Source organism: Schistocerca nitens, chromosome 4 (genome assembly GCF_023898315.1).
Source record: "Schistocerca nitens isolate TAMUIC-IGC-003100 chromosome 4, iqSchNite1.1, whole genome shotgun sequence".
Lineage (NCBI taxonomy): Eukaryota > Metazoa > Arthropoda > Insecta > Orthoptera > Acrididae > Schistocerca > Schistocerca nitens.
Window position 1 is genome coordinate 196,693,766 of NC_064617.1, and position 24,072 is coordinate 196,717,837.

At 35.0% G+C, this 24,072-nt stretch overlaps 1 protein-coding gene across 4 annotated transcripts in view; it reads left to right on the forward strand.

The window, feature by feature from the left end:
* LOC126253247 (uncharacterized protein K02A2.6-like) overlaps positions 1–22,535 on the forward strand; it is a 307,108-nt gene extending 284,573 nt beyond the window's left edge. For all 4 annotated transcript variants that reach the window (XM_049954445.1, XM_049954443.1, XM_049954442.1 and 1 more), the window contains 6 exons: positions 1,023–1,275; positions 2,001–2,140; positions 4,932–5,109; positions 8,049–8,264; positions 9,220–9,359; positions 19,773–22,535. In XM_049954445.1, coding sequence (XP_049810402.1) covers positions 1,023–1,275; positions 2,001–2,140; positions 4,932–5,109; positions 8,049–8,264; positions 9,220–9,359; positions 19,773–19,859 — 1,014 coding nt within the window. In that variant the 3' untranslated portion in view covers positions 19,860–22,535. The remainder of the gene's footprint in view (positions 1–1,022; positions 1,276–2,000; positions 2,141–4,931; positions 5,110–8,048; positions 8,265–9,219; positions 9,360–19,772) is intronic.
* Positions 22,536–24,072: the final 1,537 nt, after the last annotated feature.

Consider the following 24,072-nt stretch of genomic DNA (forward strand, 5'->3'; position numbering starts at 1 on the left):
TGATGTAAGACATGAGTAAAATTCACTATGTAAGATAAGAGATCCTTATAGATGTTGACAATCATTCTTAGCACCTACAAAATTTGTCTTGATTGCAATATATTTGAAACTTCCTGGCAGATTAAAACTGTGTGCCCGACCGAGACTCGAACTCGGGACCTTTGCCTTTCGCGGGCAAGTGCTCTACCAACTGAGCTACCGAAGCACGACTCGCGCCCGGTACTCACAGCTTTACTTCCGCCAGTACCTCGTCTCCTACCTTAATCTTCCAGGAAGTTTCATATCAGCGCACACTCCGCTGCAGAGTGAAAATCTCATTCTGCAATATATTTATTAAACTTTGTTATGCACCATAGGTAATAGTTTTTCAAGTCTGTATACTTGGACTGCTTAGCCGTCATTTATGACACAGCAACTGTTTCATTTTATCACCATTCCTACACCTGTTCTTAATACTTATTTAATATCGAATAAGCTTTCTCGCAGCTATGAGAAGTTTTAGAAACAGTAAGTGAAGCTTATGTTGACGAATATCTGTATTGCAACTTCTAATATAAAACAATAAATTATTAACCACTACTTATTGAAACAAACAAACAAACAAACAAATAAATAGAAAAGGATTTCTCATTAGTCCATCCATCCTCTGTCCTCCCACAAATTATCTGGTTGTAGAGGTTCAAAGATTAAAAATTTATGTTAGTTACATAGAAGTGAAAATGTTAGCTGTAGAACTGCCCAACTGTTTAACAGCCTTCTGTATTTATAGGGGAAGATGACTATTTTCTTTGTAAGACAAAACATAATTGATGAAATATAAACCTACCAATAGGAGCAAAATAGCACCTATTTAATGTAACTAAGTAAACAACTGTTTTCAACTAGCAGCTTTCTTTCCTATTTATTGGGTTAAATTTAACTGGTACAGTTGCAAATAGAGATAATTTTACTGTTCGTGCACCAAGTGCCGAAAAGTTACGTGTTTAGACTATATTGCACTAACACATTGAAAATGTTTACAGGGGTCAAGTGACAGTGGCAAGGGATGCAGTGATTTAGCAACACCACCGTCACGCACTCCAGCAAGTGGCAGTTCTGTATCTGGAGATGCTACTGCCTTGTCTGTGTATGAGTTTGTTCTACCCCAGCACCTTGTAGGCCGTCTTATTGGCAGGCACGGGGCATTTGTACACCAAATTAAAGCAAAAACAAATGCAAGCATACTCATCAAGAGGCATCCAGACACACAAAAACTGAAAATTTGTGCTGTGGAAGGTATATCTTCAGATAGCTTTTTATGTATCTAGTTTTGTCTGTCAAAGAGTGATTTGCCCATATTTAGATGTCAGCCTGAATATTTTGTTTAGCAACTACAATCATTTTCATTCTTACTTCATTAGGGGTAGTGAAAACTTTGTAACATACGTAATTCAAATTGATGAAATATTTGTTACTGCATACAGAAATATATGTGGGCATTAAGTTGTTAAAATGTTGTCATCCTTTCGCTGAGAGAGAGAGAGAGAGAGAGAGAGAGAGAGAGAGAATTTCCAATTCAGCCAAAAGTTGCATTGTGTGCTACTTGAACAGATGAAGTTAAATTTCACAATCCCCCCCCCCCCCCTCTCTCTCTCTCTCTCTCTCTCTCTCTCTCTCTCTCTCTCTCTCTCTCTCTCTCTCACCTCGCTTTTGCTCTCTCTGCATAGTTACAAAAATTAAATGTATTTTTATCATGCAATTTTATTGTTTTCTGCTCTACAGTCAGATTTTTTACCACTTTTTTGTATGCTGAACAGTATGATGACATAATGACATACATTTTTTGACAAATGAGGTTAACTGTATTCAGTCTTTACTTGTTGATGATGTTTGGTTCGTACAACCACAATCTTTTTTTTGCATTTGGGATAAAAATTTGGAAGTTAGTCACGATATAAAAGTTAATGTACATACTGTGTTTTTGTTGACTTGTGTATCATTTGCTAAAAATCTATCCTTAGGTACACAGCTCGATATTGAGAGCGCTCTTGAGATGATACGCAAGAAGTTTCCATTGAAGCACTATCCCAGTATAACTCTTGAGCAAGTGTGCTTTGTGCCACCTGTTACAGTATGTCCAATTTTACCAGAATGTTTGCAGGCAAGTATTAGTAAGCATATTGTCTATCTGTTGTACTTGAATCTTGAATGTTTTTTCCTGTAACACAGGTCTCAAAAATTTATGTCTTGAAATTTTTTTCTTAACTATTTTAGGTGAATCCAATGTTTTTTGATATACTAATTTCAGAAATGGTACGGGGTTCCCCGTATCGCATAGTTTTCTCACAAAGTAATGATGAAGGCTCAGAAAATTCATACAAAACACACACATTTAGAAAACTTTATTAAAAAAAGTGATAAAATCAGGCACTCCTAACATTATAATGAAGTATTATGTTCTTCACATGTAATAATAACGTATAAATCATAATATATTGTCTTTTTGCCCTCAAGTCTCTCTTTTGTTTTCTTCGGTGCACTGACCACGTACACACCGTGTACAGCAGCCAGCAATAGTCAGTTATCATGCTGACATCGCATCGGTCCTGTTACCCCCATTCCATGTGCTTTAATGTGTTAACAGATCTCTTCTCCCTGTTTCGCACTAACTGCATGTAGATTTCTACAAAATGTCTGACATGAGAGTTCAGAATGTGCAGTTTCAACCTCATTGAGGCGTCCAGTCCATTGAAGTTATTCAGTATGTTTGTTACTAATTCTCATACTCATGTTCTTTGCAGAATGAAATTTTCGCTCTGCAGTGGAGTGTGCATTGAAATGAAACTTCCTGGCAAATTAAAACTGTGTGGCTGACTGAGACTCAGAGACCTTTGCCTTTGCCGGGCAAGTACTCTACTGATTGAGTTGCCAAAGCACGTCTAACAACCCATCCTCACAGCTTTACTTCTGCCAGTACCTTGTCTCCTGCCTTCCAAACCTCACAGAAGTTCTCCTGCACAACTTAAAAGCCTAGCGCTCCTGGCACAAAGGATATATTTCACAACAGCTGTGGTCGCCACATTGCCTGTTGCCTCAGACGTGCATGCATGTCCAATGAACATTGCTACAATGCATGTCCAAAGGAACATTCCAACATAATTATGAATAAAAACATGTGTTGCAATATCGGCATTAATACCCCCCCCCCACCCCACCCACCCCACACCCCCCCCTCCGTGATGCCAAGTGTTAGACGAAGTGGAGGCAAATTAGTTTTCGGTCCATCTTGTAATCAAATAGTATGTGATTCTCTCCTTGTGGCATCATATTTGACCAGATTTTGTTTTAGACCAGTCCTTGTCTTTTTCATGATTGTCTCATTTGTATAGGAAGCAGGGGTTCTTTACAGCTCGAGCACACTCGACTTCAGGCCCACGACTTGTCCTGATCCCCAACCTTTATGCCAAAGATTCAGACTTTTTTTGACAAAGTCTGAGATTGTCCACTGATGCTTTTTTCAGTACAAGAGACTTAATATAACCTCTGAAAGCTATGAAATTCCTCAGAGCAGGCACCAGTCAGTTTATCACTCATGACTGAAGTTTGCATGAAAAACAATATCTAAAACAAAATGCATAGGCCTCAACATTACAATATCACTGAAATATATAGGTAGCTGTTTTATAGACTGTAAGACTATTCATATTTTCATAGCAGGTTATATTGCATACGTCTCCAAACAATACTGTTGTTATCATTTATTATGATTAAACATCTACATTTTGCTGCATACCTCACAGAAATTCTAAATTTGTGTCAATCACAAGAAAAAACCCATTACTTTTGAGAAAAAAATTGATTGTCAGCCACATTCCCATTAGAAAAATTGTCTTTTTTATGTATGTAGTTTGTGTTGAATCAAGGCATATAAAATCTGCTATTTGCTGAGAACCATTGTATATTATTCGAGCATTAGAAATTACTAAATTACAGTTTTGTTTTGCCTTGGGAATGAAGTATAAGATAGTTCACATAAAAAATGTCTTATTCACTGCCAAGAGCTGAGATTTAACCTGTTTATTCCAGCAAGTTTCAGTCCTCAGGCCTTCATCATATATCTTGTATACAAAGGGAGAGAATGCTTGACATGCATTTCATAATTTAATTTATGTACACCATGACCTGGTGTACATGCTCATGAAATCTCACTTATCAGCTGTCAAGACATTTAAAACAGATTACGTGATGATATAAAATCTGTGGCATCAAGTAGCATAAAATAAAATTCATCATAAGTCACTGAAAATATAATTATGAGACATAAAGTAATGGGTTAACAGTGTTCACACATTTGTTATATGTATGAACACGGTCAGTCCCATCACTTTATGTAACTTATTTTTATTTTCAGTGACTCATGATGAATTTCATGCTGTTTGATGCCATAGATTTTGTATCACCATGTAAGCTGTTTAAAATGTCTTAAGTGACTTCGTCACTTCTTGTTATGTCAGCTTTCAAGAGTGTGTACAGCAGATAGTATTATATTGACAGTTAAATATGAAATGCATCTCAAGTGTTCTTTCCATTGGTATACAGGATATCTCATAACTGAAACCAGTTTTAATAAACACACATTATTATCAGTTCTTGGTGGTGAATTATGACTTTCTTAATTACTTATGAGTTGAGTTGTGAGGTATCACTTTCAGAAAAATACATACGTCATTTACTCTTTAACTAATTAATATCAATATGAAACAGGTATATTATGTAATATAAGCCTCAGATAGTACCTGTTATTGCTTTTCCTGATAAATGTAAACACATTGTAAAATAATGAGAGGAACTTGTCAAACTGTTGAGAAAACGTACAGAAAAATGTTATGACATTATCTTATAAAAGCGTGTTCAGTATGAAATATAGACATTTTTATTTTTTTATTTTGCAGTTAATGCTGGTGGAAGGTGTGAGCAATGATGTGATTCTTTCAAGCTTAGTGACACCAGGCCATTTCTTCCTGCAACAGCCAACTCATCCTACATTCCCTGCTCTGAACAGGCTAAATGCCTGTATGAATGTGTGTTATAGTGAACCAAATGTACCTCTTTTGCCGACACCTGTTGACCGTAAGTATAATCATCATCATCATCTGTTTCATTTATAGCTGCAGTTTCTCTCTTCAGAGAGAGAGATACTTAATCTACAAGCAGCTTTTAAAAGAGTGCTCTGTGATGCATTTCCTAATGTTGTCCTCTGGATTCAGTCTCATCTTGTGGCTCCATCTCGTGTATTTTCTTTTATTTGTTGCATATTATATTTTGGTTAAAAAGGGGACCGTATATGTAAAAATATTTACGTATATTCTGCCTCACCATTGTTAGATGGCACTTTTTTTAGGGGGGGGGGCTCTTCTCCATTTAGTAGCTGATTTTGATTACTTTCTAATTAATCACTTTGTTTTTATAATGATAGATGTAGATTGTTGCCATTCGTGTTATGGTAAAACACTTGAATAAAGTAAAAAGACAGACAGTCTTGCTAGAGGAACAGCCACAGCTGAGCATTACAGTAGAAATTGAAAACACTGCTGCAGTTGTAAGGCTTTTTTATTTATTTTTTTATTTTTCAGTGCTTAGACCATGACCGGTTCCAGGCTATTTGATCTATAATCAGTGCAACACCTGATGATGTGCTTGTAATAGCCTGAAACCAGTCATGGTCTACACATTGGGGGAAAAAAAAGCCCTCTACAACTGAAATGTGTGCTGCTAGTAGTAAGATAAAAAGTAAGATAAAAAAAGAAATACTTGTGCTGTTGTCACTCTCAGCTGTTATACTCTTGTACATCTAATACTGTGTAAAGCAGTAATGTGCATGTTTAATTAATTAACTGATTAATTTTTTAAATACTCTTGCCTTGATTGATTGAGAATACTAAGTTGCCAGGCTTCAGAGTGGAATTTTACTGCTAATTGTTGCTGTGCTTACATTTAGGTTTCTTGTCACATATTTTTAAAATGTGCTACCCTTTATTGTTTTGTTCAAGCATAAAATAATCAAGTATAATTTGTTTCCTAGTACTTGAATGAGACCATGTATCATTTAGGGCACTGTGAGAAGTCTGTGCCGATCCATACACATGCTTAGTTGGGACTGAAAAATGATAGGGCACAAACAGTTCCATATCCTAGCCTATAAAGAAAACTGTTGTTAGCAAAAGTACATGAACGAATTTCAAGAGAGCATCAAGAAACTTCCAGCTTATGTAGCCAAAATCTACATCTTTAAATAGACAATCAGCATTTAGTGGGAAATGAAAACTAAAATGGATAGCTGTCCTCTTAAGATTTGAAACAACCATTTGGCAAGTTATTTCAAATCTAACCTCCAGATTCAAAATGTTCAACATAAAGCCTTTCATAATATTGAAATTCAGTACTTAAATTAGAATTCCAATTTTACAAATCTTCGTGGTAAGCATATGGTATTAATGAAAATTTTCAGAAATAGATTGTATTCTAGCTTTACAAAAGAACATTATTGCTATAGTACTGCATTCTGAAGTACTGCTGATTACATGTTTTTCAAACTTTACTGAAGATAACATTGCTGTTATTCTAAAAAATTATTGTTTCCTTTGAAGAACAAGCTAGCCTCCCTCCTTTGTTGTTTGTTAGTGTACTGAACCAGGTGTTGCTCCTTAAAAATTCATTGTATATATGGTTGTACCAACATATATGAGATGATGGTAAATTCTCCTGTTATATTGTTTTCAAGGTCTCAGGATTGATCTGAAATATTAAAAAGTGTGTATAGTTCATATGAACTCGTCATTGTTTCTGCTGCATCATAACAGATCCTGAAAGATTTCTAGCTTTCATACAGAAGAATGGTAATCATTTTAATAAACACACAAAATGTGTTACAGCAATAACTTCATACTAAAAAAATCTCAGACTAAAACAGAAGTCATATTTTGTCTTTAAGACAGAAAAATATTCTGAAAAATAACTTAAAAGTGTGGGATTAAGGGAAATCTATTTTGTCAACACACTTTCTATTGAAGAGACATGGTGGTGGAAATAGATTGCTTACATGTGCCATGAGCTTTTTATATTTCTTATGTCACTTTATTATATATTACCTTAATATTTGGTTAAAAAGTCACATGATGTCAGCAATAAATTTAAAAAGATTCTTGGACTGCAGCTGGATCTGAATCCCAATATCTTATCTCTCTCTCTCTCTCTCTCTCTCTCTCTCTCTCTCTCTCTCTCTCTCTCTCTCTCTCTGTGTGCCGCCCCCCCCCCCCCCCACACACACCCTGACAAACAAACAAACAGGCTGAGAACTGGTTCACAGCTAAAGCACCATGAAAATCTGAGGCTTTATTTCAGGGGTATCTCTCACAATTGGTGTAAGCCGGTAATGAAAAGCCTCTCAGAAATGATGTTTGTAGTGATTGATTATAGCCTGACCAAATTAAACATTTTTCTCGAGTAACAATGATGTATTTTGAAATTACGTGTGCTAAATGAGCCATATGGCCAGCACAGTAATTGCACCAGCCATTTAGAGTATTGTGCCCTCATCAGAAGTTATGTGTGGACGAGTTACGAGTTGTGACAGACTCCTTAATGAACCGAGGCATTCTGTGGACAGGCTTCCATCTTGTACAGCCGCCTCCTGTATCAGTCATACTGAAATACAGTTGAGTTAACAAAGGACACAGTGAAGAGAAATGTAAGTGGAAGAAAAGATGGCTCACATGCCAATTTCCTTTTGAAAACCATGATATTGTATGTCATTAAAAAATTTGCCAGAAAAAAATTGAAAGATAGCCAGTTCCTGCACCAAGAAGTGAACTGCAATTGCTGAGGGAGAGGTGCTGATGGTGATGGTTGTGGAACTCTTGTATATTTACTTTATTCATTTGGTATAAATTATTTTCTTTGCTGATCATCGGATTTGTATATGATCTTACTGTATGGTAAACTAGTTTCATCATATAATACAAAGTATCATAGAGCTGTAAAAACTGCATCATGCTTCCTTCATGTTTCAGCTGGTGTGATATGTGCAGCCCCCACTATGGGTGGATGGTATCGAGCACAAGTCGTCTCTGTAGAACCTGAAACTAATGTGTGTGAAGTAAAATTTGCTGATTACGGTGGTTATCTGTCATTGGAACATACAGCATTGAGACAAATTCGCTCAGATTTCATGACTCTACCATTCCAAGCATCAGAATGTTTCTTGGCTAATGTGATTCCCGCAGGAGGTAAGGCTTCCTAGTACTCATAAGTTCTAGTAAATGTTCAATTTCTAGGAACAAATACACAAAAACTGGCCTTGGGGCATGACCTTACTCGTTGGACCTAGTAAGCCATAATAGTGCGGAGAAGCAAAATTTGCACTTGTAACCAACATGTTGTTATAGCTTTGTTTTTTTTAATTTTTTTAATTTTTATTTTTTTTATTTTTTTATAGAGCATTGTCTGATTTTAGTATTTTTTATCCGCATTCCACAAACAGGAAAGTATGTGAAGTGGTAAATGGAATAAAAAATGAATTGATGTAGGTAGGAAGACATATCTTCAGGTTTAATACTGAAACATTGCGTTATGAAAAGAGAAATTTATTCTAATAAAGTATGCCAGTTAGTGCTTAACTACTAATGCTATTGCAACCTTGCAAGAACTATGGGAACACAGTTTTGCAGATAAAAAATGTGCAGGTACATTGTGAGTGATTTCTTGTTTTAAAATGTGTTTGAGACAGTACAGACTTGGTGAGGATCATACAGCATAACACTGATTTTATTCTTCTGTTTATTTCATTTGACATGTGATTTTTATGTATCGTAAATTGACTTCAGTTGGTTGTATGTTTCTTTTTTCTACTTGAATGATAATTTCTTTAAAAGTCGAAAAATTTTAAAAGTTGCAAATGTGTCAGTTTTTTTTATGGAATGCAATATTTTTAAATGGATATTGATATCTAGTTTCTATTGTGTATTTATTTATTATTTCCCTACACATTTATGTATCTTGTATATGACATATGTAGCTTAACAACACAGTTAGTATTTTCTGTACTGTATTCTCACTATTGTTCTTTGTATTGGAGAGATAATCAGGTTGTTAATTAATTTGCTGCAGAGCTATAAGAAATTGTATAATTATTTTAAACTTAAGTTTAATAGCTTCAGGAGCAATAATAAAATTATCTTCCAGGTGAGGAAGCATCATGGAGTGCTGATGCCGCTGCAGTAATGGAGGAACTAACACATGGCCAAGTCCTTCAGGCACAAGTGTGTGACTACACGGAAGAAAACATACCTAATGTATTTCTCTACGCTGTCCATTGCAATCAGGTAAAACACTCTTTTAAACATAAAATCGGAACTAGATAATAGACTGTTGTAAGCGAAGAAGAAAAGTTAGAACTTTAATTGTGGTATAAAACATTACTCTGTTAGTTACTTAAACAACCTGAAATACAGTTTGAAACTAACTTTTTTGGAAGAATTCTTAAGTAAACCACAAAGAAATATACAATTACTTTTAGAAATTTCTTTTATTTTCTATAGTTAGTTAAACCAGTCTCTGGATTGAAGACAACAACAACAACGCAAAAGCATCTAAAAGTAGACAGCAATGGTGTTATGCATCTTATCTGAAATTATATTTTTTAAAGTTAATTTTTTCTCTTGAAGTAAAATTGAATGTATGGATATGTAAAATCTTTGCCAAAACCATATTTTATTCAATATCTTTCACCTATTCCCCTCTGTATTACAGGGCAGTAAAAGCAACAAGTATATTTTGAACCAAGTGTGGTTGATAGTGTCAAATCGCATAAGAGTTACAAACTATTCATTATTTGTTACTATCCTTACTGATCATTATTATATAAAACAATTCTAAAGTATTGTTACCATTGATCTGTAGGCTCACAGGTGTTTGTTGACAGATGTATCGTGTAGTTCGAGAGGAAATATTTTGCAGTTGCAGAGAAAAGGACAACAAATATGCCATATTAATACATGAAACATTATTAGGAAAAGGATAGATTGATACTCACCATTTATAGGAGAAATTGAATCGCAAACAGGCACAACAAAAAGATTGCTATACATTTGAGCTCTGAGGTTTATCTTGTAGTGAAATTTGAAGTCTATAGTTCCTGTGAGTTAATTTTGCTATAGATTATACTTGACAACCAAAATAAATTAATAATTGCCATTTTAATTCATTGACACTGGCTGAATTATAACTGAAAATGCCATAAAATAGTAAACGTCTGGAATGGACGGGGTGGTTTATTAGGTTACACAAAGGGCTTCAGTCTCAAACGGTGCAGGGCAAACATAAGAAAGGTTAGACCCAGCTACAATTGATATTGTTGTTGTAAATTGTCGCAACTGTGTTGGGAAAGAACCAGAACTCAAAGTGCTGATAAAAAGCACTGAAGCTGAAATTGTAAATATTGAAAACTGGCTAAAGACAGAGATAAGTTTAGACAAAATCTTCGCAAGGGACCTAACAGTGTTCAGAAAATATAGATTAAATACAGGTGGTGGTAGTGCATTTCGTGCTTTTTGTAGTAGTTTATCTTGTAGCGAAACTGAAGTACCGTATTTATCTGATTATAAGACAAGTTTTTTCCCAAATTTGTCATTTGAAAATTACGGGGTTGTCTTATATTCACAGATTATACTGTTATTTGAGGTCAACATTTTTACATTGTTTATTAGAGTACATAGGGGTGCTCTTAAATTTTCAGGGGTTATCTTATAATTTGAGATGGATCATTGGCTATTGGGGTCACATGCAGATTTATTTTGAAGAATTTGGAAGGATGGGGCTCAGCAGATGATACTTGTGTTCCAACAGGCTTGAGATTTCCCTATATGCTGAAGCGTTTGATACAGTATCAATATTGCTCAAACAGTCACTTGACATTGACTTGTGCGGCACTAGTGGAAGAGATACTAGCCACTGCAAAAGTCTATTGCTCTGCTTACAGTTTGACAATTTTGTGACACTCAGGAGGAAATTTCATTAAATGCTATAATCTTACAAACTTTTGTTGTGTTTGAACAGGTTTGCAATAAATATTCTCATACATGTATGGAGACCGTATACGAACATTAATGCTGCTTTTTAAGTAAAGGTAACATTCAAAAACAGAAATATTATCCTTCAAAAATCAGTAGTTGAGACCAATATTTTATTTCGTTATGAGAGACTGTAATGATTTAGTAAATGGATTGCAAATGTGAAATTCAGTCACTGTTCACGTATTAGAATATCCAGTAAAAAAGTAACTTACTGTTAACCAGCTTTAAAACATGGTGACGTTCAATTTAACAAGAATGAAAATTAATCCAGAATGAAATGTCTGTCAAAGGAAATAAATCGTATTAAACTGATTGTAATTACTATTGCGAGAATAAATTATAGCAGGAAGACCTGTTGAGATAGTACCAACAGATGTCACTAGGTCGCAGAATGGCCGAAAGTTTGAGAATAGGACTTGATCGTAATTGTGAACTTTTATTTATGCATTAGTTAGTGTTGTTACATATGACCAACACACTAGAAGATAAACTTAAGCTCAGCTTTACAGAAGGGTTGGAAGGGGCATAGTCACACCAGTTTTGCTGAGAGCTACGATGATTGTTCAGTGGAGGGTAGCAGGGAGTGGGCAGCAGATTCTGTCATGTTGCCAAGCATGATAATCTCTACTATGCACTGTGGCCTTTTATGAACATCTACCATGTTTCAACTGCAGTTTGCCTGAATCCATTTGCAGTCGGAATCTAACGGACTTTAAAATTGGACAAATACTCAACAGAAGTATTCGTTTCTGCAGGAGTTGGTAAAAGTCTATATAGGGGCCAGTGATATACTTACATGTTCCTTGCTACAGTATAGCCAGTGCTCGCTGTGACCTATGAAGGAATGAAAGGGTGTGCATCAGCTGGTTCTACACAGCCAGTGAGAGAGCTGCGGGCAGGTTAATATGTTTGGAAGCGAGGGACGTGTAACATTCTTACATCAGGATAGAAGTGAAATCTGATATGTTTCGTGGGAAAAAAAATAAAACAGCTGTTTTCTCAGGCCTTAGCATAATGACAACCTCAGAAATAGCAACATATTTGGGAGAAATGGCCAAATATTTTTGAGAGTGAAGATATAAATTTCACAGCTGGTGCTATTGTGGTGGTGGTGGTGGTGGTGTGAACTATCTTGTTTATTTTATTTCTCCTAGTATTACCAAAATGTAGACAATCAATAAATGACGTAAGTTTAGAATAGGTATAATGTTAACTTTTTGGCAGATACTTGATGTCAGTAAAAAAGTTTGTGATTCTGAGCAGTCAGAAAATGTTGAAAATAAATTTTTCTCAAGGAGCCTCTTAAAAATATCGTCTTATATTCAGGGTCGTCTTATACCCAGGTAAATACAGCGGATAGTTCCTGTGAGTTAGTGTGGGTAAGGTTATACTTAACAACTGGAATAAATTAATAATTGGTTTCTTTTACTAACCCCCAGACTCAAGTGATACAGTTGCTGAACAACTCCAAGAAAATTTGAGTCTTATTTCAAATAGGTACCTCATTCATAATTTACAGACAGTAGGCAATTTCAATCCACCCTGTGGATGCTAACCTACATAGGGAGTAATGATCATCACAATAAAATGAAAGGAATTAGAGTTAATGTGGAAAGTTTTGTGTGTTGGTTTTTCCTTATCACTTTTTGAGATAGGAACATTATAGAGTTCGAAAGTAGTTTGTTGAACCCCCTGCCAGGCACTTAAGTGTGAACTGCAGAGTAGACATGTAGATGTAGATCCACAATACAAATACTGTGACATCATTCCTGCTACTTGCAGGATGCAAACAATGCTTACACTGAACAGTACTTTATCATTTAAAATACATAAAGTAATCTGTATTGTGCCCTTTATGTTCAATGGCCAAGTACGTACTAGCAATACTGACCTGATACTGTTTGTTTCATAGGCCTCTCGGTAATGATCTTTAGTTCATAGATGAAATTAAGCTGCAAAAATCTTAGCAGATACCAGAAACTTTCCACTCAATAATGTACACAACTTAACAATTTTAGTTTCACTGATTAACTCTTTTACTTGTCATTAGCAACCTTGAGTCGATGACCAGTTAACCATACATAAAAAAAATAATTAGTGCATACATCAAGATAACCCCTCTACTACCTAACCTTCACAGTGGTAAATGTTCAATTGTGGCACAAAACAATGTTCGTATTTATACAAAAATTTCACTGCTCTTATCACTGTCCTGTAGTAATTCATTAAAGATTACACTATGGTAGTTCACTTAAATTGGGTCATAGTGAAATTCATCGTGTCCAGCAGTCACTGATTCCGATGACAGTATCATTCCACAGTCCTTGTTGATTCATCACATTTCAAGCAAACTGTTAACTAATTTGTGTAATAGAAATTACTTGAAAGTTCTTCCCATACTAATGTTCTTGAGTTGTATGGTTGTCGATGTGCACAATTTCATGTTCAGAGGATGTATAATTGTGGCTCAAGTAATTCCGGAGAGCACATCTGAGACAGATCTTTCTTGTCAGCACTAAAACTGTGAACTGCCAATTTTGGGTGATGACTATAAACAGGTGTATAAACAAACTCTTATTTTATCAGTTGTTTTGAAAATTGACTATGCTGGATTTTACCATTTTGGATGAACTAAAAGAACTATGAGATTTTCGCTTATAGAAAATGTAGCTGTTCAGAAATTTAGAATTTTTTTATGGCCACTATTATCCTAAAGCAATTTGAATCCCCGTGATTACATGTGGGAGTGCCATATTGCAAAGTATATTAAATTAAATGAAATTATTAATTATGGAGTTAATCAGTCAATGCTGTGTGTCATCTTGTGTGCGTGTGTGTGTGTGTGTGTGGGGGGGGGGGGGGGGCAGAAGTATGTAGGTGAAGTTTGGAATCATGGGACTGCCAGACCTGTTGGTGGTATGGGTCACTTTTCAAAAATATACGGATTAGCTCATAGGTTTTTTATATACAGCGAACTGTAGTATAGAAATCAGTTAGTGACAACTTTTAACTGTAAGTGCCTTGATGAAAATCGATTACACCAAAGGAATCAGAGTGAACAAAATAAAAATCTGAAAATAAAGTCCAAATAAGAACTTGGATGTTTGTCTATTTTTTTTACTTGTAAACACATAAATGTATTGAAAATAAGATAAAATTATAAAGAAATATGGTTAATTGATGGGGGTAGGAAAACTAAATAGTTGGTAATAATTCACCTTGCTGTCACACTGTGTCTGCAACAAGAATGAAATTCAGAAAAGTAGTGAAACTTACCTGACACATTTGACTGTAATGAATATGGAAGCTAACTAACTCAGCTTGTTACACATGAAAATGAGTGAGCAACAAAATATTCAATAGCTCAAGTCTCTTGAGGGTATTTTTCTTCTATCATTACAACTACAAACAAAAATACCCTCAAGAATTGTAAAGCAAATATGGACAACATGGCCACACAAATGAGCAATTTAATGATGCCTTCTCAGGTCTCTGTTGGTTCCCTCCACTGAGAGTAATGAACTGAACTACGTAAGCTGAAAATTCAGACCAAGCTGGGCACGAATTATGTACAGGAAAGAAAACCTCCATATACAAAATGTGTTAGAAAGCAACAAATATGTACTTAAATCTCATGGAGTACCTCTCAGTCATTAATGAATACTTGTTTCTTTTGAACATTTGTTTTTACACTATTGATAACTCATTTGTGGTAACGCTGACCTTTAAATATCTTTTACCTCTTGTGAAATACATGTGTGTTTGCGTATTTGTTGCTGTGATTTCTGAAATGTGTTAAACACACACTAAATTGCTACTTGCAGTATTTGGTTCAGTAACTGAAAATTATGATCAATCTGCTGTCTGCACTTGTGTTATAACAAATCAGAATTTTTCACACAGTATAAAAACAGTGGAATATCTGGGACAGAACACCACCAGTATGAAATAGGATAGATTGCCGCTCATAACACAGAGGAGGCATTCAATGGCAGATGTGTTTTGAAAGTTGACTTTGAGGATATTATTAAGCTGTCAGACAAAGTCCTCCTTAAGAGTAGAAGACCATGACTTTGTCTCTGGGCACTGAGGACACATATTTTCATACACACAACTTGCAATCATGCCTCAGCATCTGGAGACATAATGGTCATGTATGTGTGAGTTGTATAAAACTGTGTGTGTGGATATTAAGAATGTCCAACAGTAAAATTTCTGCTGGTCAATGCCTCCTGTATGTGGTGAGTAGCAATCTGTCCTAAGAGTGATCAGGCACATTTTCTCTGGTGTTCTGATGGATATTTCCAATTTAATGTTGCACTGTGTAGCTGGAGTCAGCCCAAACAAATACTATACCTAATGCCTTTCATGCAAACCCAGTGTCAATGAAACCTTTGGTTTGTTTCCCAGTACAAACAAAATTATTTTTAAAGCAGAATTTTACATGCCTATTGGGTAGAGAGGTCCCAAATTAAGCTAGTGTGATATTCATTTTATTGATATGTATTAACATGAATAGTAAAACTAGCAGAATAATCAGCACTCCAGCAGCTACGTTACTGCCCTGGACCACGCTGACTGGTACCGTCAGGCAGCAGTATTGCTCAGTTGCCATTGGATGTTCTTCTTCTTGTACTGTCCCTTCAATGTGTATAGATAAAACTTGACTAATTTGGGACCTCTCAATGAAATGGGCACATAAAATTCTGCTTTAAAAATAATTTTGTTTGTGACAGGAAATAACTAATGCATTCCATCGGCACTGGGCATAGCATGAAAGACACGATGTGCAGTATTTGTGTGAGCTGACTCCAGATACACATTGCAAAATTGAAATTGCAGCTACAGAGGAAATACATGTTGCGGCTCGGAGGAGGAACACTCAGTATATGGAATAAAAGAAAGGGAATGGAAGCACAAGACAGTTAGCTGAATGTCAAGTAATTTCAGTTCTAAAGACAAATGGGAAATAAAATACATTCTGATGGTCGTCAGTTGAGTTTGGTTGTTTCCTTCCTAGTCCAGATTAAAAGACTGAGAAGGTTCATTTAATCCTAAAAAAATTGCCCAGGTGCGGGTAGGACTCGCACACTGAACGTTCCATACAAGCTTAATTATGTATATGGACCATTCATCCATCCTGGGAATTGAGAACCTCGGCAACTTTGCCTGTTGTCGACATTGATATTGGCAAGATATTGGTCCTGGGAATTCCAAGACTTTCAAGAATGTTTTAATTTTGAAGTCTGATGACAAAAGAAATATTTTTGTGTGATATAATTACAAATAAACAATTTTTTGAAATTTTTCCTTTACTTTAAACATTCTTGCCAAATTTCAGTATTCTAGGTCAGTGCGAAGTACCCTATAGGTTTGGTGAGTGAGTAACCAAGTATCAAGATATGTGACATTAGTGGCCATTATCTTTTGATTGCATTGACTTAGAATCTTAAAGTTTTTACACTGCTGAAGGACTATAGATCATAGTATGTGACACACATTTCAGCTTGATATGTCTGCTCCATCCTAAGAAAATGGGTTTTTGACAGAAAGACAGTATGGTGCTATTAAAACATATTAAAATTGTTGTACCAAACCGTTAACATACACCACCTTATAATATGAAGACATACTGTGCTCTTTAGAGAAAATGTACAGATGATTAATTAACACACCGCACTACATAATTAAGAACTGTTGATATGAATGCATCTTCAGGTCTCTTGTGGTTTGTATTAAGTGCATGAAACTCCACTTCCTTTGTAAATAATTTATTATTATTATTATTATTATTATTATTGCATGACAGGTTTCAGAAGCTTAAAGCTCCACCACCATGTGCCACCAAGTGCTGGTACAGCCTCAGCAGCTGTCATACATATTACTGTACTTACAACTGAAGCAGATTTTTGTTGCATTAATACAATCCTCAGTTGTGGGATGTTCACCTGATCAAATATTTTGCCTTCTGGTTTCTTTCGTTTGTAGGCATCATTAAGTAGATGAGATGCACACAATGCCAAAATGTTATCTGCAACAAACCAATAGTAAAATATTGCCAGTGTAACTATTACCAGTCAAACTTTTGTGGCAGCATGTGTTTGATACAGATTTTGCACCCATGGCATCTACTAGTCCATGAAAATGCTCCTCCACTGCAGATTGATACTACACTACAGATTGATTTTCTCAATGTAGATTGCTCCAGGAATTGAAATGTGTACGTAACAGTAAGTGATAGATCAGTTCTAGTGTTGACTCGCAAATATAACAGACAACTAACAGCTTCATGATATGATTGTTTGTATAACCAAGGGTCTCGAACTTCCTGGGCTATAATAAACTTCGTGGGGTGCTAACAACAACATTTGCATTTCCCACCTTGAACTTCCTCACTTTGTCTTTTCCTTGCAGTTGCTGGTTTATGGAGAGCGATCAAATATATCTTTGCATAGTTAGTTATTAGTGAAAGTGCACCAATTGTTTCTAAACAACATGAACAGTAGCGTTTCTCTTATAGTTTGTAAACCACTGTGAATGGCAACACATTGTGTTGCTCACTGCCTTTTCCATGTTGATGGTATGTTGCTCTAAGTGGATACTCTGATAGCTACAAAAGCTGAAACTAATTGTCTTACTAAGAAAATCTTGATGAACATAACAGCCTGTGTGGGAACATGTCACCTTCATTCCTAAGGTGTTTTAACATATTAAAAATTCTGCCTGTGGTAATTAAATTTCTGTACAAGAAATACACTAGTCTAAACCTCAAAATATAGCACACAAAATACTTCGTTCCACATAGTGGAAGATGTTCTGTGTGCATACTTGCATCCACTTGCATAATGACACCCTTATTTAGTTGGCTTTCTGAAGTAAAACTTCCTTGTTGCTTCCTCTCAGCACGAGTTCAAAAGAATTCATTGTAAAGGGCACAAGCATTTTTTTTGTAAAACTTGCCTGTGTCTCAAATTTTTGTATCAAAACTAGGAATTTGATTCTGGAGCTAAATTTACCTCAAGCTCAGGCATCTTAATTTTAATTAGCACCCTAAAGAACAGTCCATGCTATATCCATTGATCACAGTACTTTTCAGAAATTTACAGGTAGAACCTGAGGACCTGACCTGCATTTTTGTAATTAAAAGCACATGTGACGGAAAAAGAAATTCTCACATCACACGTTTAAATAACATTTTCATTACAAACAGTACATATAATTTATTATGTTTGTATTTACAATACGAGTTTTGAATGGCAAAGAAAATTATTTAATTGGAAACCAGTGATTGTGATAAGTCAAATGTCCTATTGCTGCAGTGTACAGAGATCAGTCACTATATGTCTTTAACATTCTCATAATAATTACAGTATGAGAAATGTTGTAGCTTTTGCTTACTTCATTTAGTTTCTGGCCAAGCATAGTAGTTGTGTTTAATGTGTCCCAAATGACCACATTTAAAGCATTTACCATTGCTAAATTTTTTTTGAATTGTTTTCTAGAAACTACTATTCACTGTTTCTTAATGTGATCTGAGCATTGTCTCACTATTTCCTTAAACATTTGACTTCTCTGTCCCATATACTGATACTTGTTCTTTCTTCGAAAGTAGTTGCTTTTGATGACACCTTTCATCATATGACAACAGACTTAGAAAGTATAGTAAGTTATATTGTTTTCCGTCCTTCCTCACATGCCTGTTCCAATTTTTTGTTTGCTTCCTACAACATATCTATGACCTTTACCATGAAAATCAGTTGTGTGATTTCACAGTTAGACTTTGCATAAACAAACTAACCCCCTTAGATTTTTATTTACATATTATTGTACTTTTATCAGGTTCCACAAATTACATTTTCGTGTACTGTATGCGCAACTTTTTTCATCTGTTGTTCAAAACCAACATGAGGTTCGACCCACATATCCCTTGTAGATCATGCACAACCAATGACGTTTTCACAGTGTGTTCCAGATATTGGTCAGTAATTTTTGTTCTGTAACTTCCTCTGCAAGTACGTTCACTTATTCTGTCATACAGAAGTTGTATGCAATTCTGTATCTTGTAACACGTTCCTTATGACAAATTTCGAAAACAGTTCTCAGTTCTGTACAGATCAATTTTCTTGTAAAATGAGAATGACTTTTCACAATATCCCACATGAATTCATTTCCCAGATACATTGTCAGGCGTCCTCAGTTTTTACAAAATATATCATTCACTGTGTACATCTTTGTTCAAGATACAGTTCAAAATACACTGCGACTGCTGCGTAAAACAACAAATGATGGTTTTGACTGCACAGTTGCTAATATTACAGTTGAACAAACTAATCATGGATTGCCACCATGTTTATTTTAATGCCTATTTAGATTTTGTTGTATTTCAATATACATTGTATGTTTTAAACACAAGCACAGATTTACATATACCAAAAGCCAAGAAATTGGCTTATTGGTTTTTTAGCCTATTTAGCTTCCATATTGTGGATGTAGCTATTACTTTAATAAGGCTGTCTGCATGCAGACTCAGTACAAATACTCTCCTTTATAATAGTGCCTTCAATTACTGAGTAAGTGTTGCTGGTGTCACTTTATATATAGAATTTCTTCACATTTCCTTATTTTCTGAAGCAGAAGTTTATAATGCTTTTCCTTTCTTAACAGGTGGTGCTTGTCAACCAAGAGCTTGTTTTAAGGGGCCTTGCTGAGTGGTGGAAACCTGAGGATGTTAATGATGTGTCATGTGTGTAAGAAGAGTACCAGTTTTGGAAAGTTCCTGTGGCATTTTAACAAGTCTTCCTGTCTGCAAAGACAAGAGTATGGAGGGAGAGTTTAATTCGTTAATATCAGAAGGTGCTTTGCACGTACTGCAAACAATTGAACCATGATTGCTTTTGTAATTGCATGCAGTAGGAATTCTTGTTTTATTTTGTACTTCTGATTGAGAGTGTAAATTATTATTTTCAGTTTGAGTGTTAATGTTTCTATCTATAAGTTAATTTCATGAAGCTATACCTTAATGTTTTGCTGTGAATAAAAATTATATCTTTGAAAATAGTGTTTGAGGTGGATGTAATTTTAGATATCATTGGATTAGAAATAAACTGCAATCTGTTAAAAGCCATTATTAATGTATAAAGAATCATGTGATATTCATTTCCTGTTACGTATATACAATTTTCTTTAATATTTGTAGATATTGTTGTATATGTTGTTTGGCATACACTAGTTTGAAGTAGCAATCACATTTAAACAGAGAAGTGTGTCGAAGGATAAAAGTTATGTTCCAACAAATAAAAATAATCCAATATTCATTTTGAATGGTGGGAACGTCTCCCAAATGACTGTAATTATCGTTTGTATACATTTCTGATGTGTGGTGTGTTATTTTTAATCTGATAAACTTGCCTGATTGCTTTGTAATACAGAAGCTTCTTGTAAAGAAAATTGTAAATAATAAGGGAAGAAATTTACTGTGTTGTGGTAACTTTACAACAGACTGAATTTTATGCAGGAGTGATCAGATTCCATTGAAAAATGTAATCAGATATTTTATTGCTTTGAATGTTTTTAATGGATTACTATTGCTGGGATTGCATATTTCTGTACAGAGAGCAGCTCTAATGAAGTTGTTAAAGCGATCATAAATATTATTTTTGGTAAAAAACAAAAGAAAAATCTTGAGTGAGATGTAGTTCTGTAAACTTGGAGTTTCCTACAGTTGAGTTAGTGTCATTTTGTTAGTGTTTGTAAATTTGTGAAATCTGTTGCCAATGTGGAGTTTTGTTTTGTGCTATGAATTGCAATATATGTTAAAGAAGTTGGTACATGTTACTTATTCAGGTACCTGGATATGCAGCCACATAATTATTATCAAAATACAGTTAAAGATTTATTCAGAACCATAATGAGAATGTAGGGAGAGTGACTTCATGTGGATGTCAGCATTTAAAATATGAACATGTTAAATATTTCCAGTTATTTGCTCAATGTATCACACTTCCTGATAACTGTCCAAAGTTGCCTTACATTAATTAGCAGCCATGTAATGAGTTTGCACAATAGAAATGATTTACGTCACATCTAATCCGACTCATGAAAGAGCATCCATTTATCATTAACAAAATGGAAAGAGATTAATCATCATTTCAAATCGTGCAGAGTTCAGTTTTTATGTTTACATGCTTTGGCTTCCCATCTTTCGGGGTAAATCTCCACAGAAATAAGAAAAGGAGTCTCACATTTGGTCCATGTGTTTCTTCACTCTTTCATATTTTAAATACTGTAGTAGCTCATCATGCCCACAATTTAATTTTTCAGTTTTCTCATTATTTCAAAATCTTACAAACTGTAGAAATTATGATGGCGATAATTTTCTTTCAATGTATCCTTATTTTAGGTCTATTATAAACAAGTGAATATTGACATAGAATGAACAAGGGAGAAAATAACATTTGTCTGCTTGCATAGTTTAAATTCCGCAGAATTATTTTTAACGGTCAGCATTCATTAATGTCCTCAATAAATTCTCATGTGTCCATATGAAGGAAGGTTGTGAAACAGATCCATTGATTTAATGCTGAGTCAGTTTCCCTACATTTTCTTTAAATTTGCTTTGCAAGCAAAAGCAGGTGCAAGAATTGTTCCTATATAGTAGAGAAGTGTGATTTATTGTGATTGAACATTTATGTATATTCCTACATTGACCTCAATATTGGCTGTATCTGTGGGTTATTTCAAAAAGTATGGAGTCCTTTAATTTTCTACACTATTATTGTTTACCACTCCTGTTACATTACTGAATTGGAATAGCATACGTTGTTTATTTTTTAGGACAGTGAATTCTCTCTCTCTCTCTCTCTCTCTCTCTCTCTCTCTCTCTCTCTCTCTCTCTCTCCCCCCTAAGTTGTTTTATAAAAATAATTTCTAAAATTTAAAGTCCATTATATCATCATGTAACTTCATATTTGTGGTACTGTATTTATCACTGAAGTTCTGAGTAACAAATTGTTTGTTCATTGCTTTCTGTGTTGTGATTGCAAGTGCAGGTTTTCTGATTTTCTTCTTAATTTCTTTTTTCCTATTTTATATAGTAATTAAATTAATTTCAGTATTAGTCTACAAATTTCCATGATTTTTCAGTGTTCTTTTTCCTGTGTTCAATTTGGTCATTTCTGAATTACTAAGAAAATGGAAAAATTTGCTTTTATAAATACAGTGTACAGCAGGAATGCAAGTAAAGAGAAAAGTTTTGGTTTTCCTTTAATCATGAATCATTTAATTGAAGACCAGTGTTCCATGTTGTTATAAAATTATGTTACTCTCATTTTTATGTTAAGTTCTCAATATTGTAGCAAGGCAACAGACATGAGTGCACAGAAAAACATTTCCATTTACAAATAAAATATAATTTATTGTTTTAACTAACTGGTGAGTGATTTATTAATACATTTCCCATTGACAATGCTCTCTCCCTCCCTCCCTACTCGCCCTCCCCCTCTCCCTCCCTCCCTCTCCCCCCTCCCTTCCTCCCTCCCTCCCTCCCTCCCTCCCTCCCTCCTCAACTCAACTCATCTCATCACTGCTGCCTTACATTTTGTTTTCATCTACCTTTGAAAAAAATACTACAAGTGTAGTAGTTTTACTTTACTATCTCCTGGTCGTTTGCGTGTCATATACCATTTACATTTTACTTCAGATTATTACAGGTATGGACTGAATGGTATGTGCAGTGGGACTGGAAGTTAAGTTCATGTAATCATCATTTGAATCACAACCTCGGTTATACAATTGTGTATGATATCAAGAATATTGCAAAAGATGTTTATCACAGTAATGTGAAAATCACATTCACCTTTTAGTGGTGTAGCAAGCCTTGGATGAAGTGTTCTGTAGAATGTATTAGTACAGGAATTGGAGAGTTGCTACGTGGAGAACCACATTCTCATGTAGGTGTGATTAATACATTCCTCACTCTCTCTCTATGGCATGATCTGTATCTGAATTCTTCTGGTATAAGCCTACTTGCAAGGCTAGTTGCCAACAACACCCTACTTGACCATAGCAGTCTACATTATATCCTAATGATTTACAGTGTTCTCATTATTTTTTAAGAGTAATTTGTTCTGAGTGACAGCTGTAAAATATTATCAGACCTGAAAAAGCTACTTGTAGAGCAAAATAATCCAACCTGGACAATACTGTAGATTTAAAAGAACATTAATGTAGTATCTTGCATCTAAATGCAGAAAGCCCTACAAATAAAAGGAACTTCTCATACTGATTCAGGAAAATGAAGGGACTAGAAGTATTTAAGAGATGTGTTCTGCTTATTAGAACATTAAGGAAATGGAGCAGATGAAAGTTGCTGGGTACAAGGTACATCATACTACTGTAGAACTAGTAAAATAAAAGGGTGAGCTCTGTATACAAAAATTGATGTTCATTCTAGATTCGACAATCCGATAATGTAATAATAGTAGTGAATCAAAATGCTGCTATATAGCCGCACGGTCTGAGCTGTCATGTCACGGTTCGTGTGGCTCCCTCCGTTGGAGGTTCGAATCCTCCCTCTGGCATGGGTGTGTGTGTTGTCCTTAGCATAAGTTAGTTTAAGTTAGATTAAGTAGAGTGTAAACTAAGGGGCTGATGACCTCAGCAGTTTGGACTCATAAGACCTTACCACAAATTTCCAAAAAATTGCTGCTATATACTTTTTTAAATAGCAGCATTTTGGTTCAATACTCCTATTACAATGTCACTAACTGACGTCAACCATACTGCAGGCCTGAGAGAAAATAATTCTTTTGATGATGTGGATTCTCATTCTTGTCAAATTATGTAGTAATTGTTTGCAGTATTATTTGAATATCTTAGACAAACTTATTGCCAGTCACAATGTGTGTATTAGTATCATATGTTGTTTTTTTTTCTTCTCAAAAGCAGGTTTCAAGAGTATGTTTAT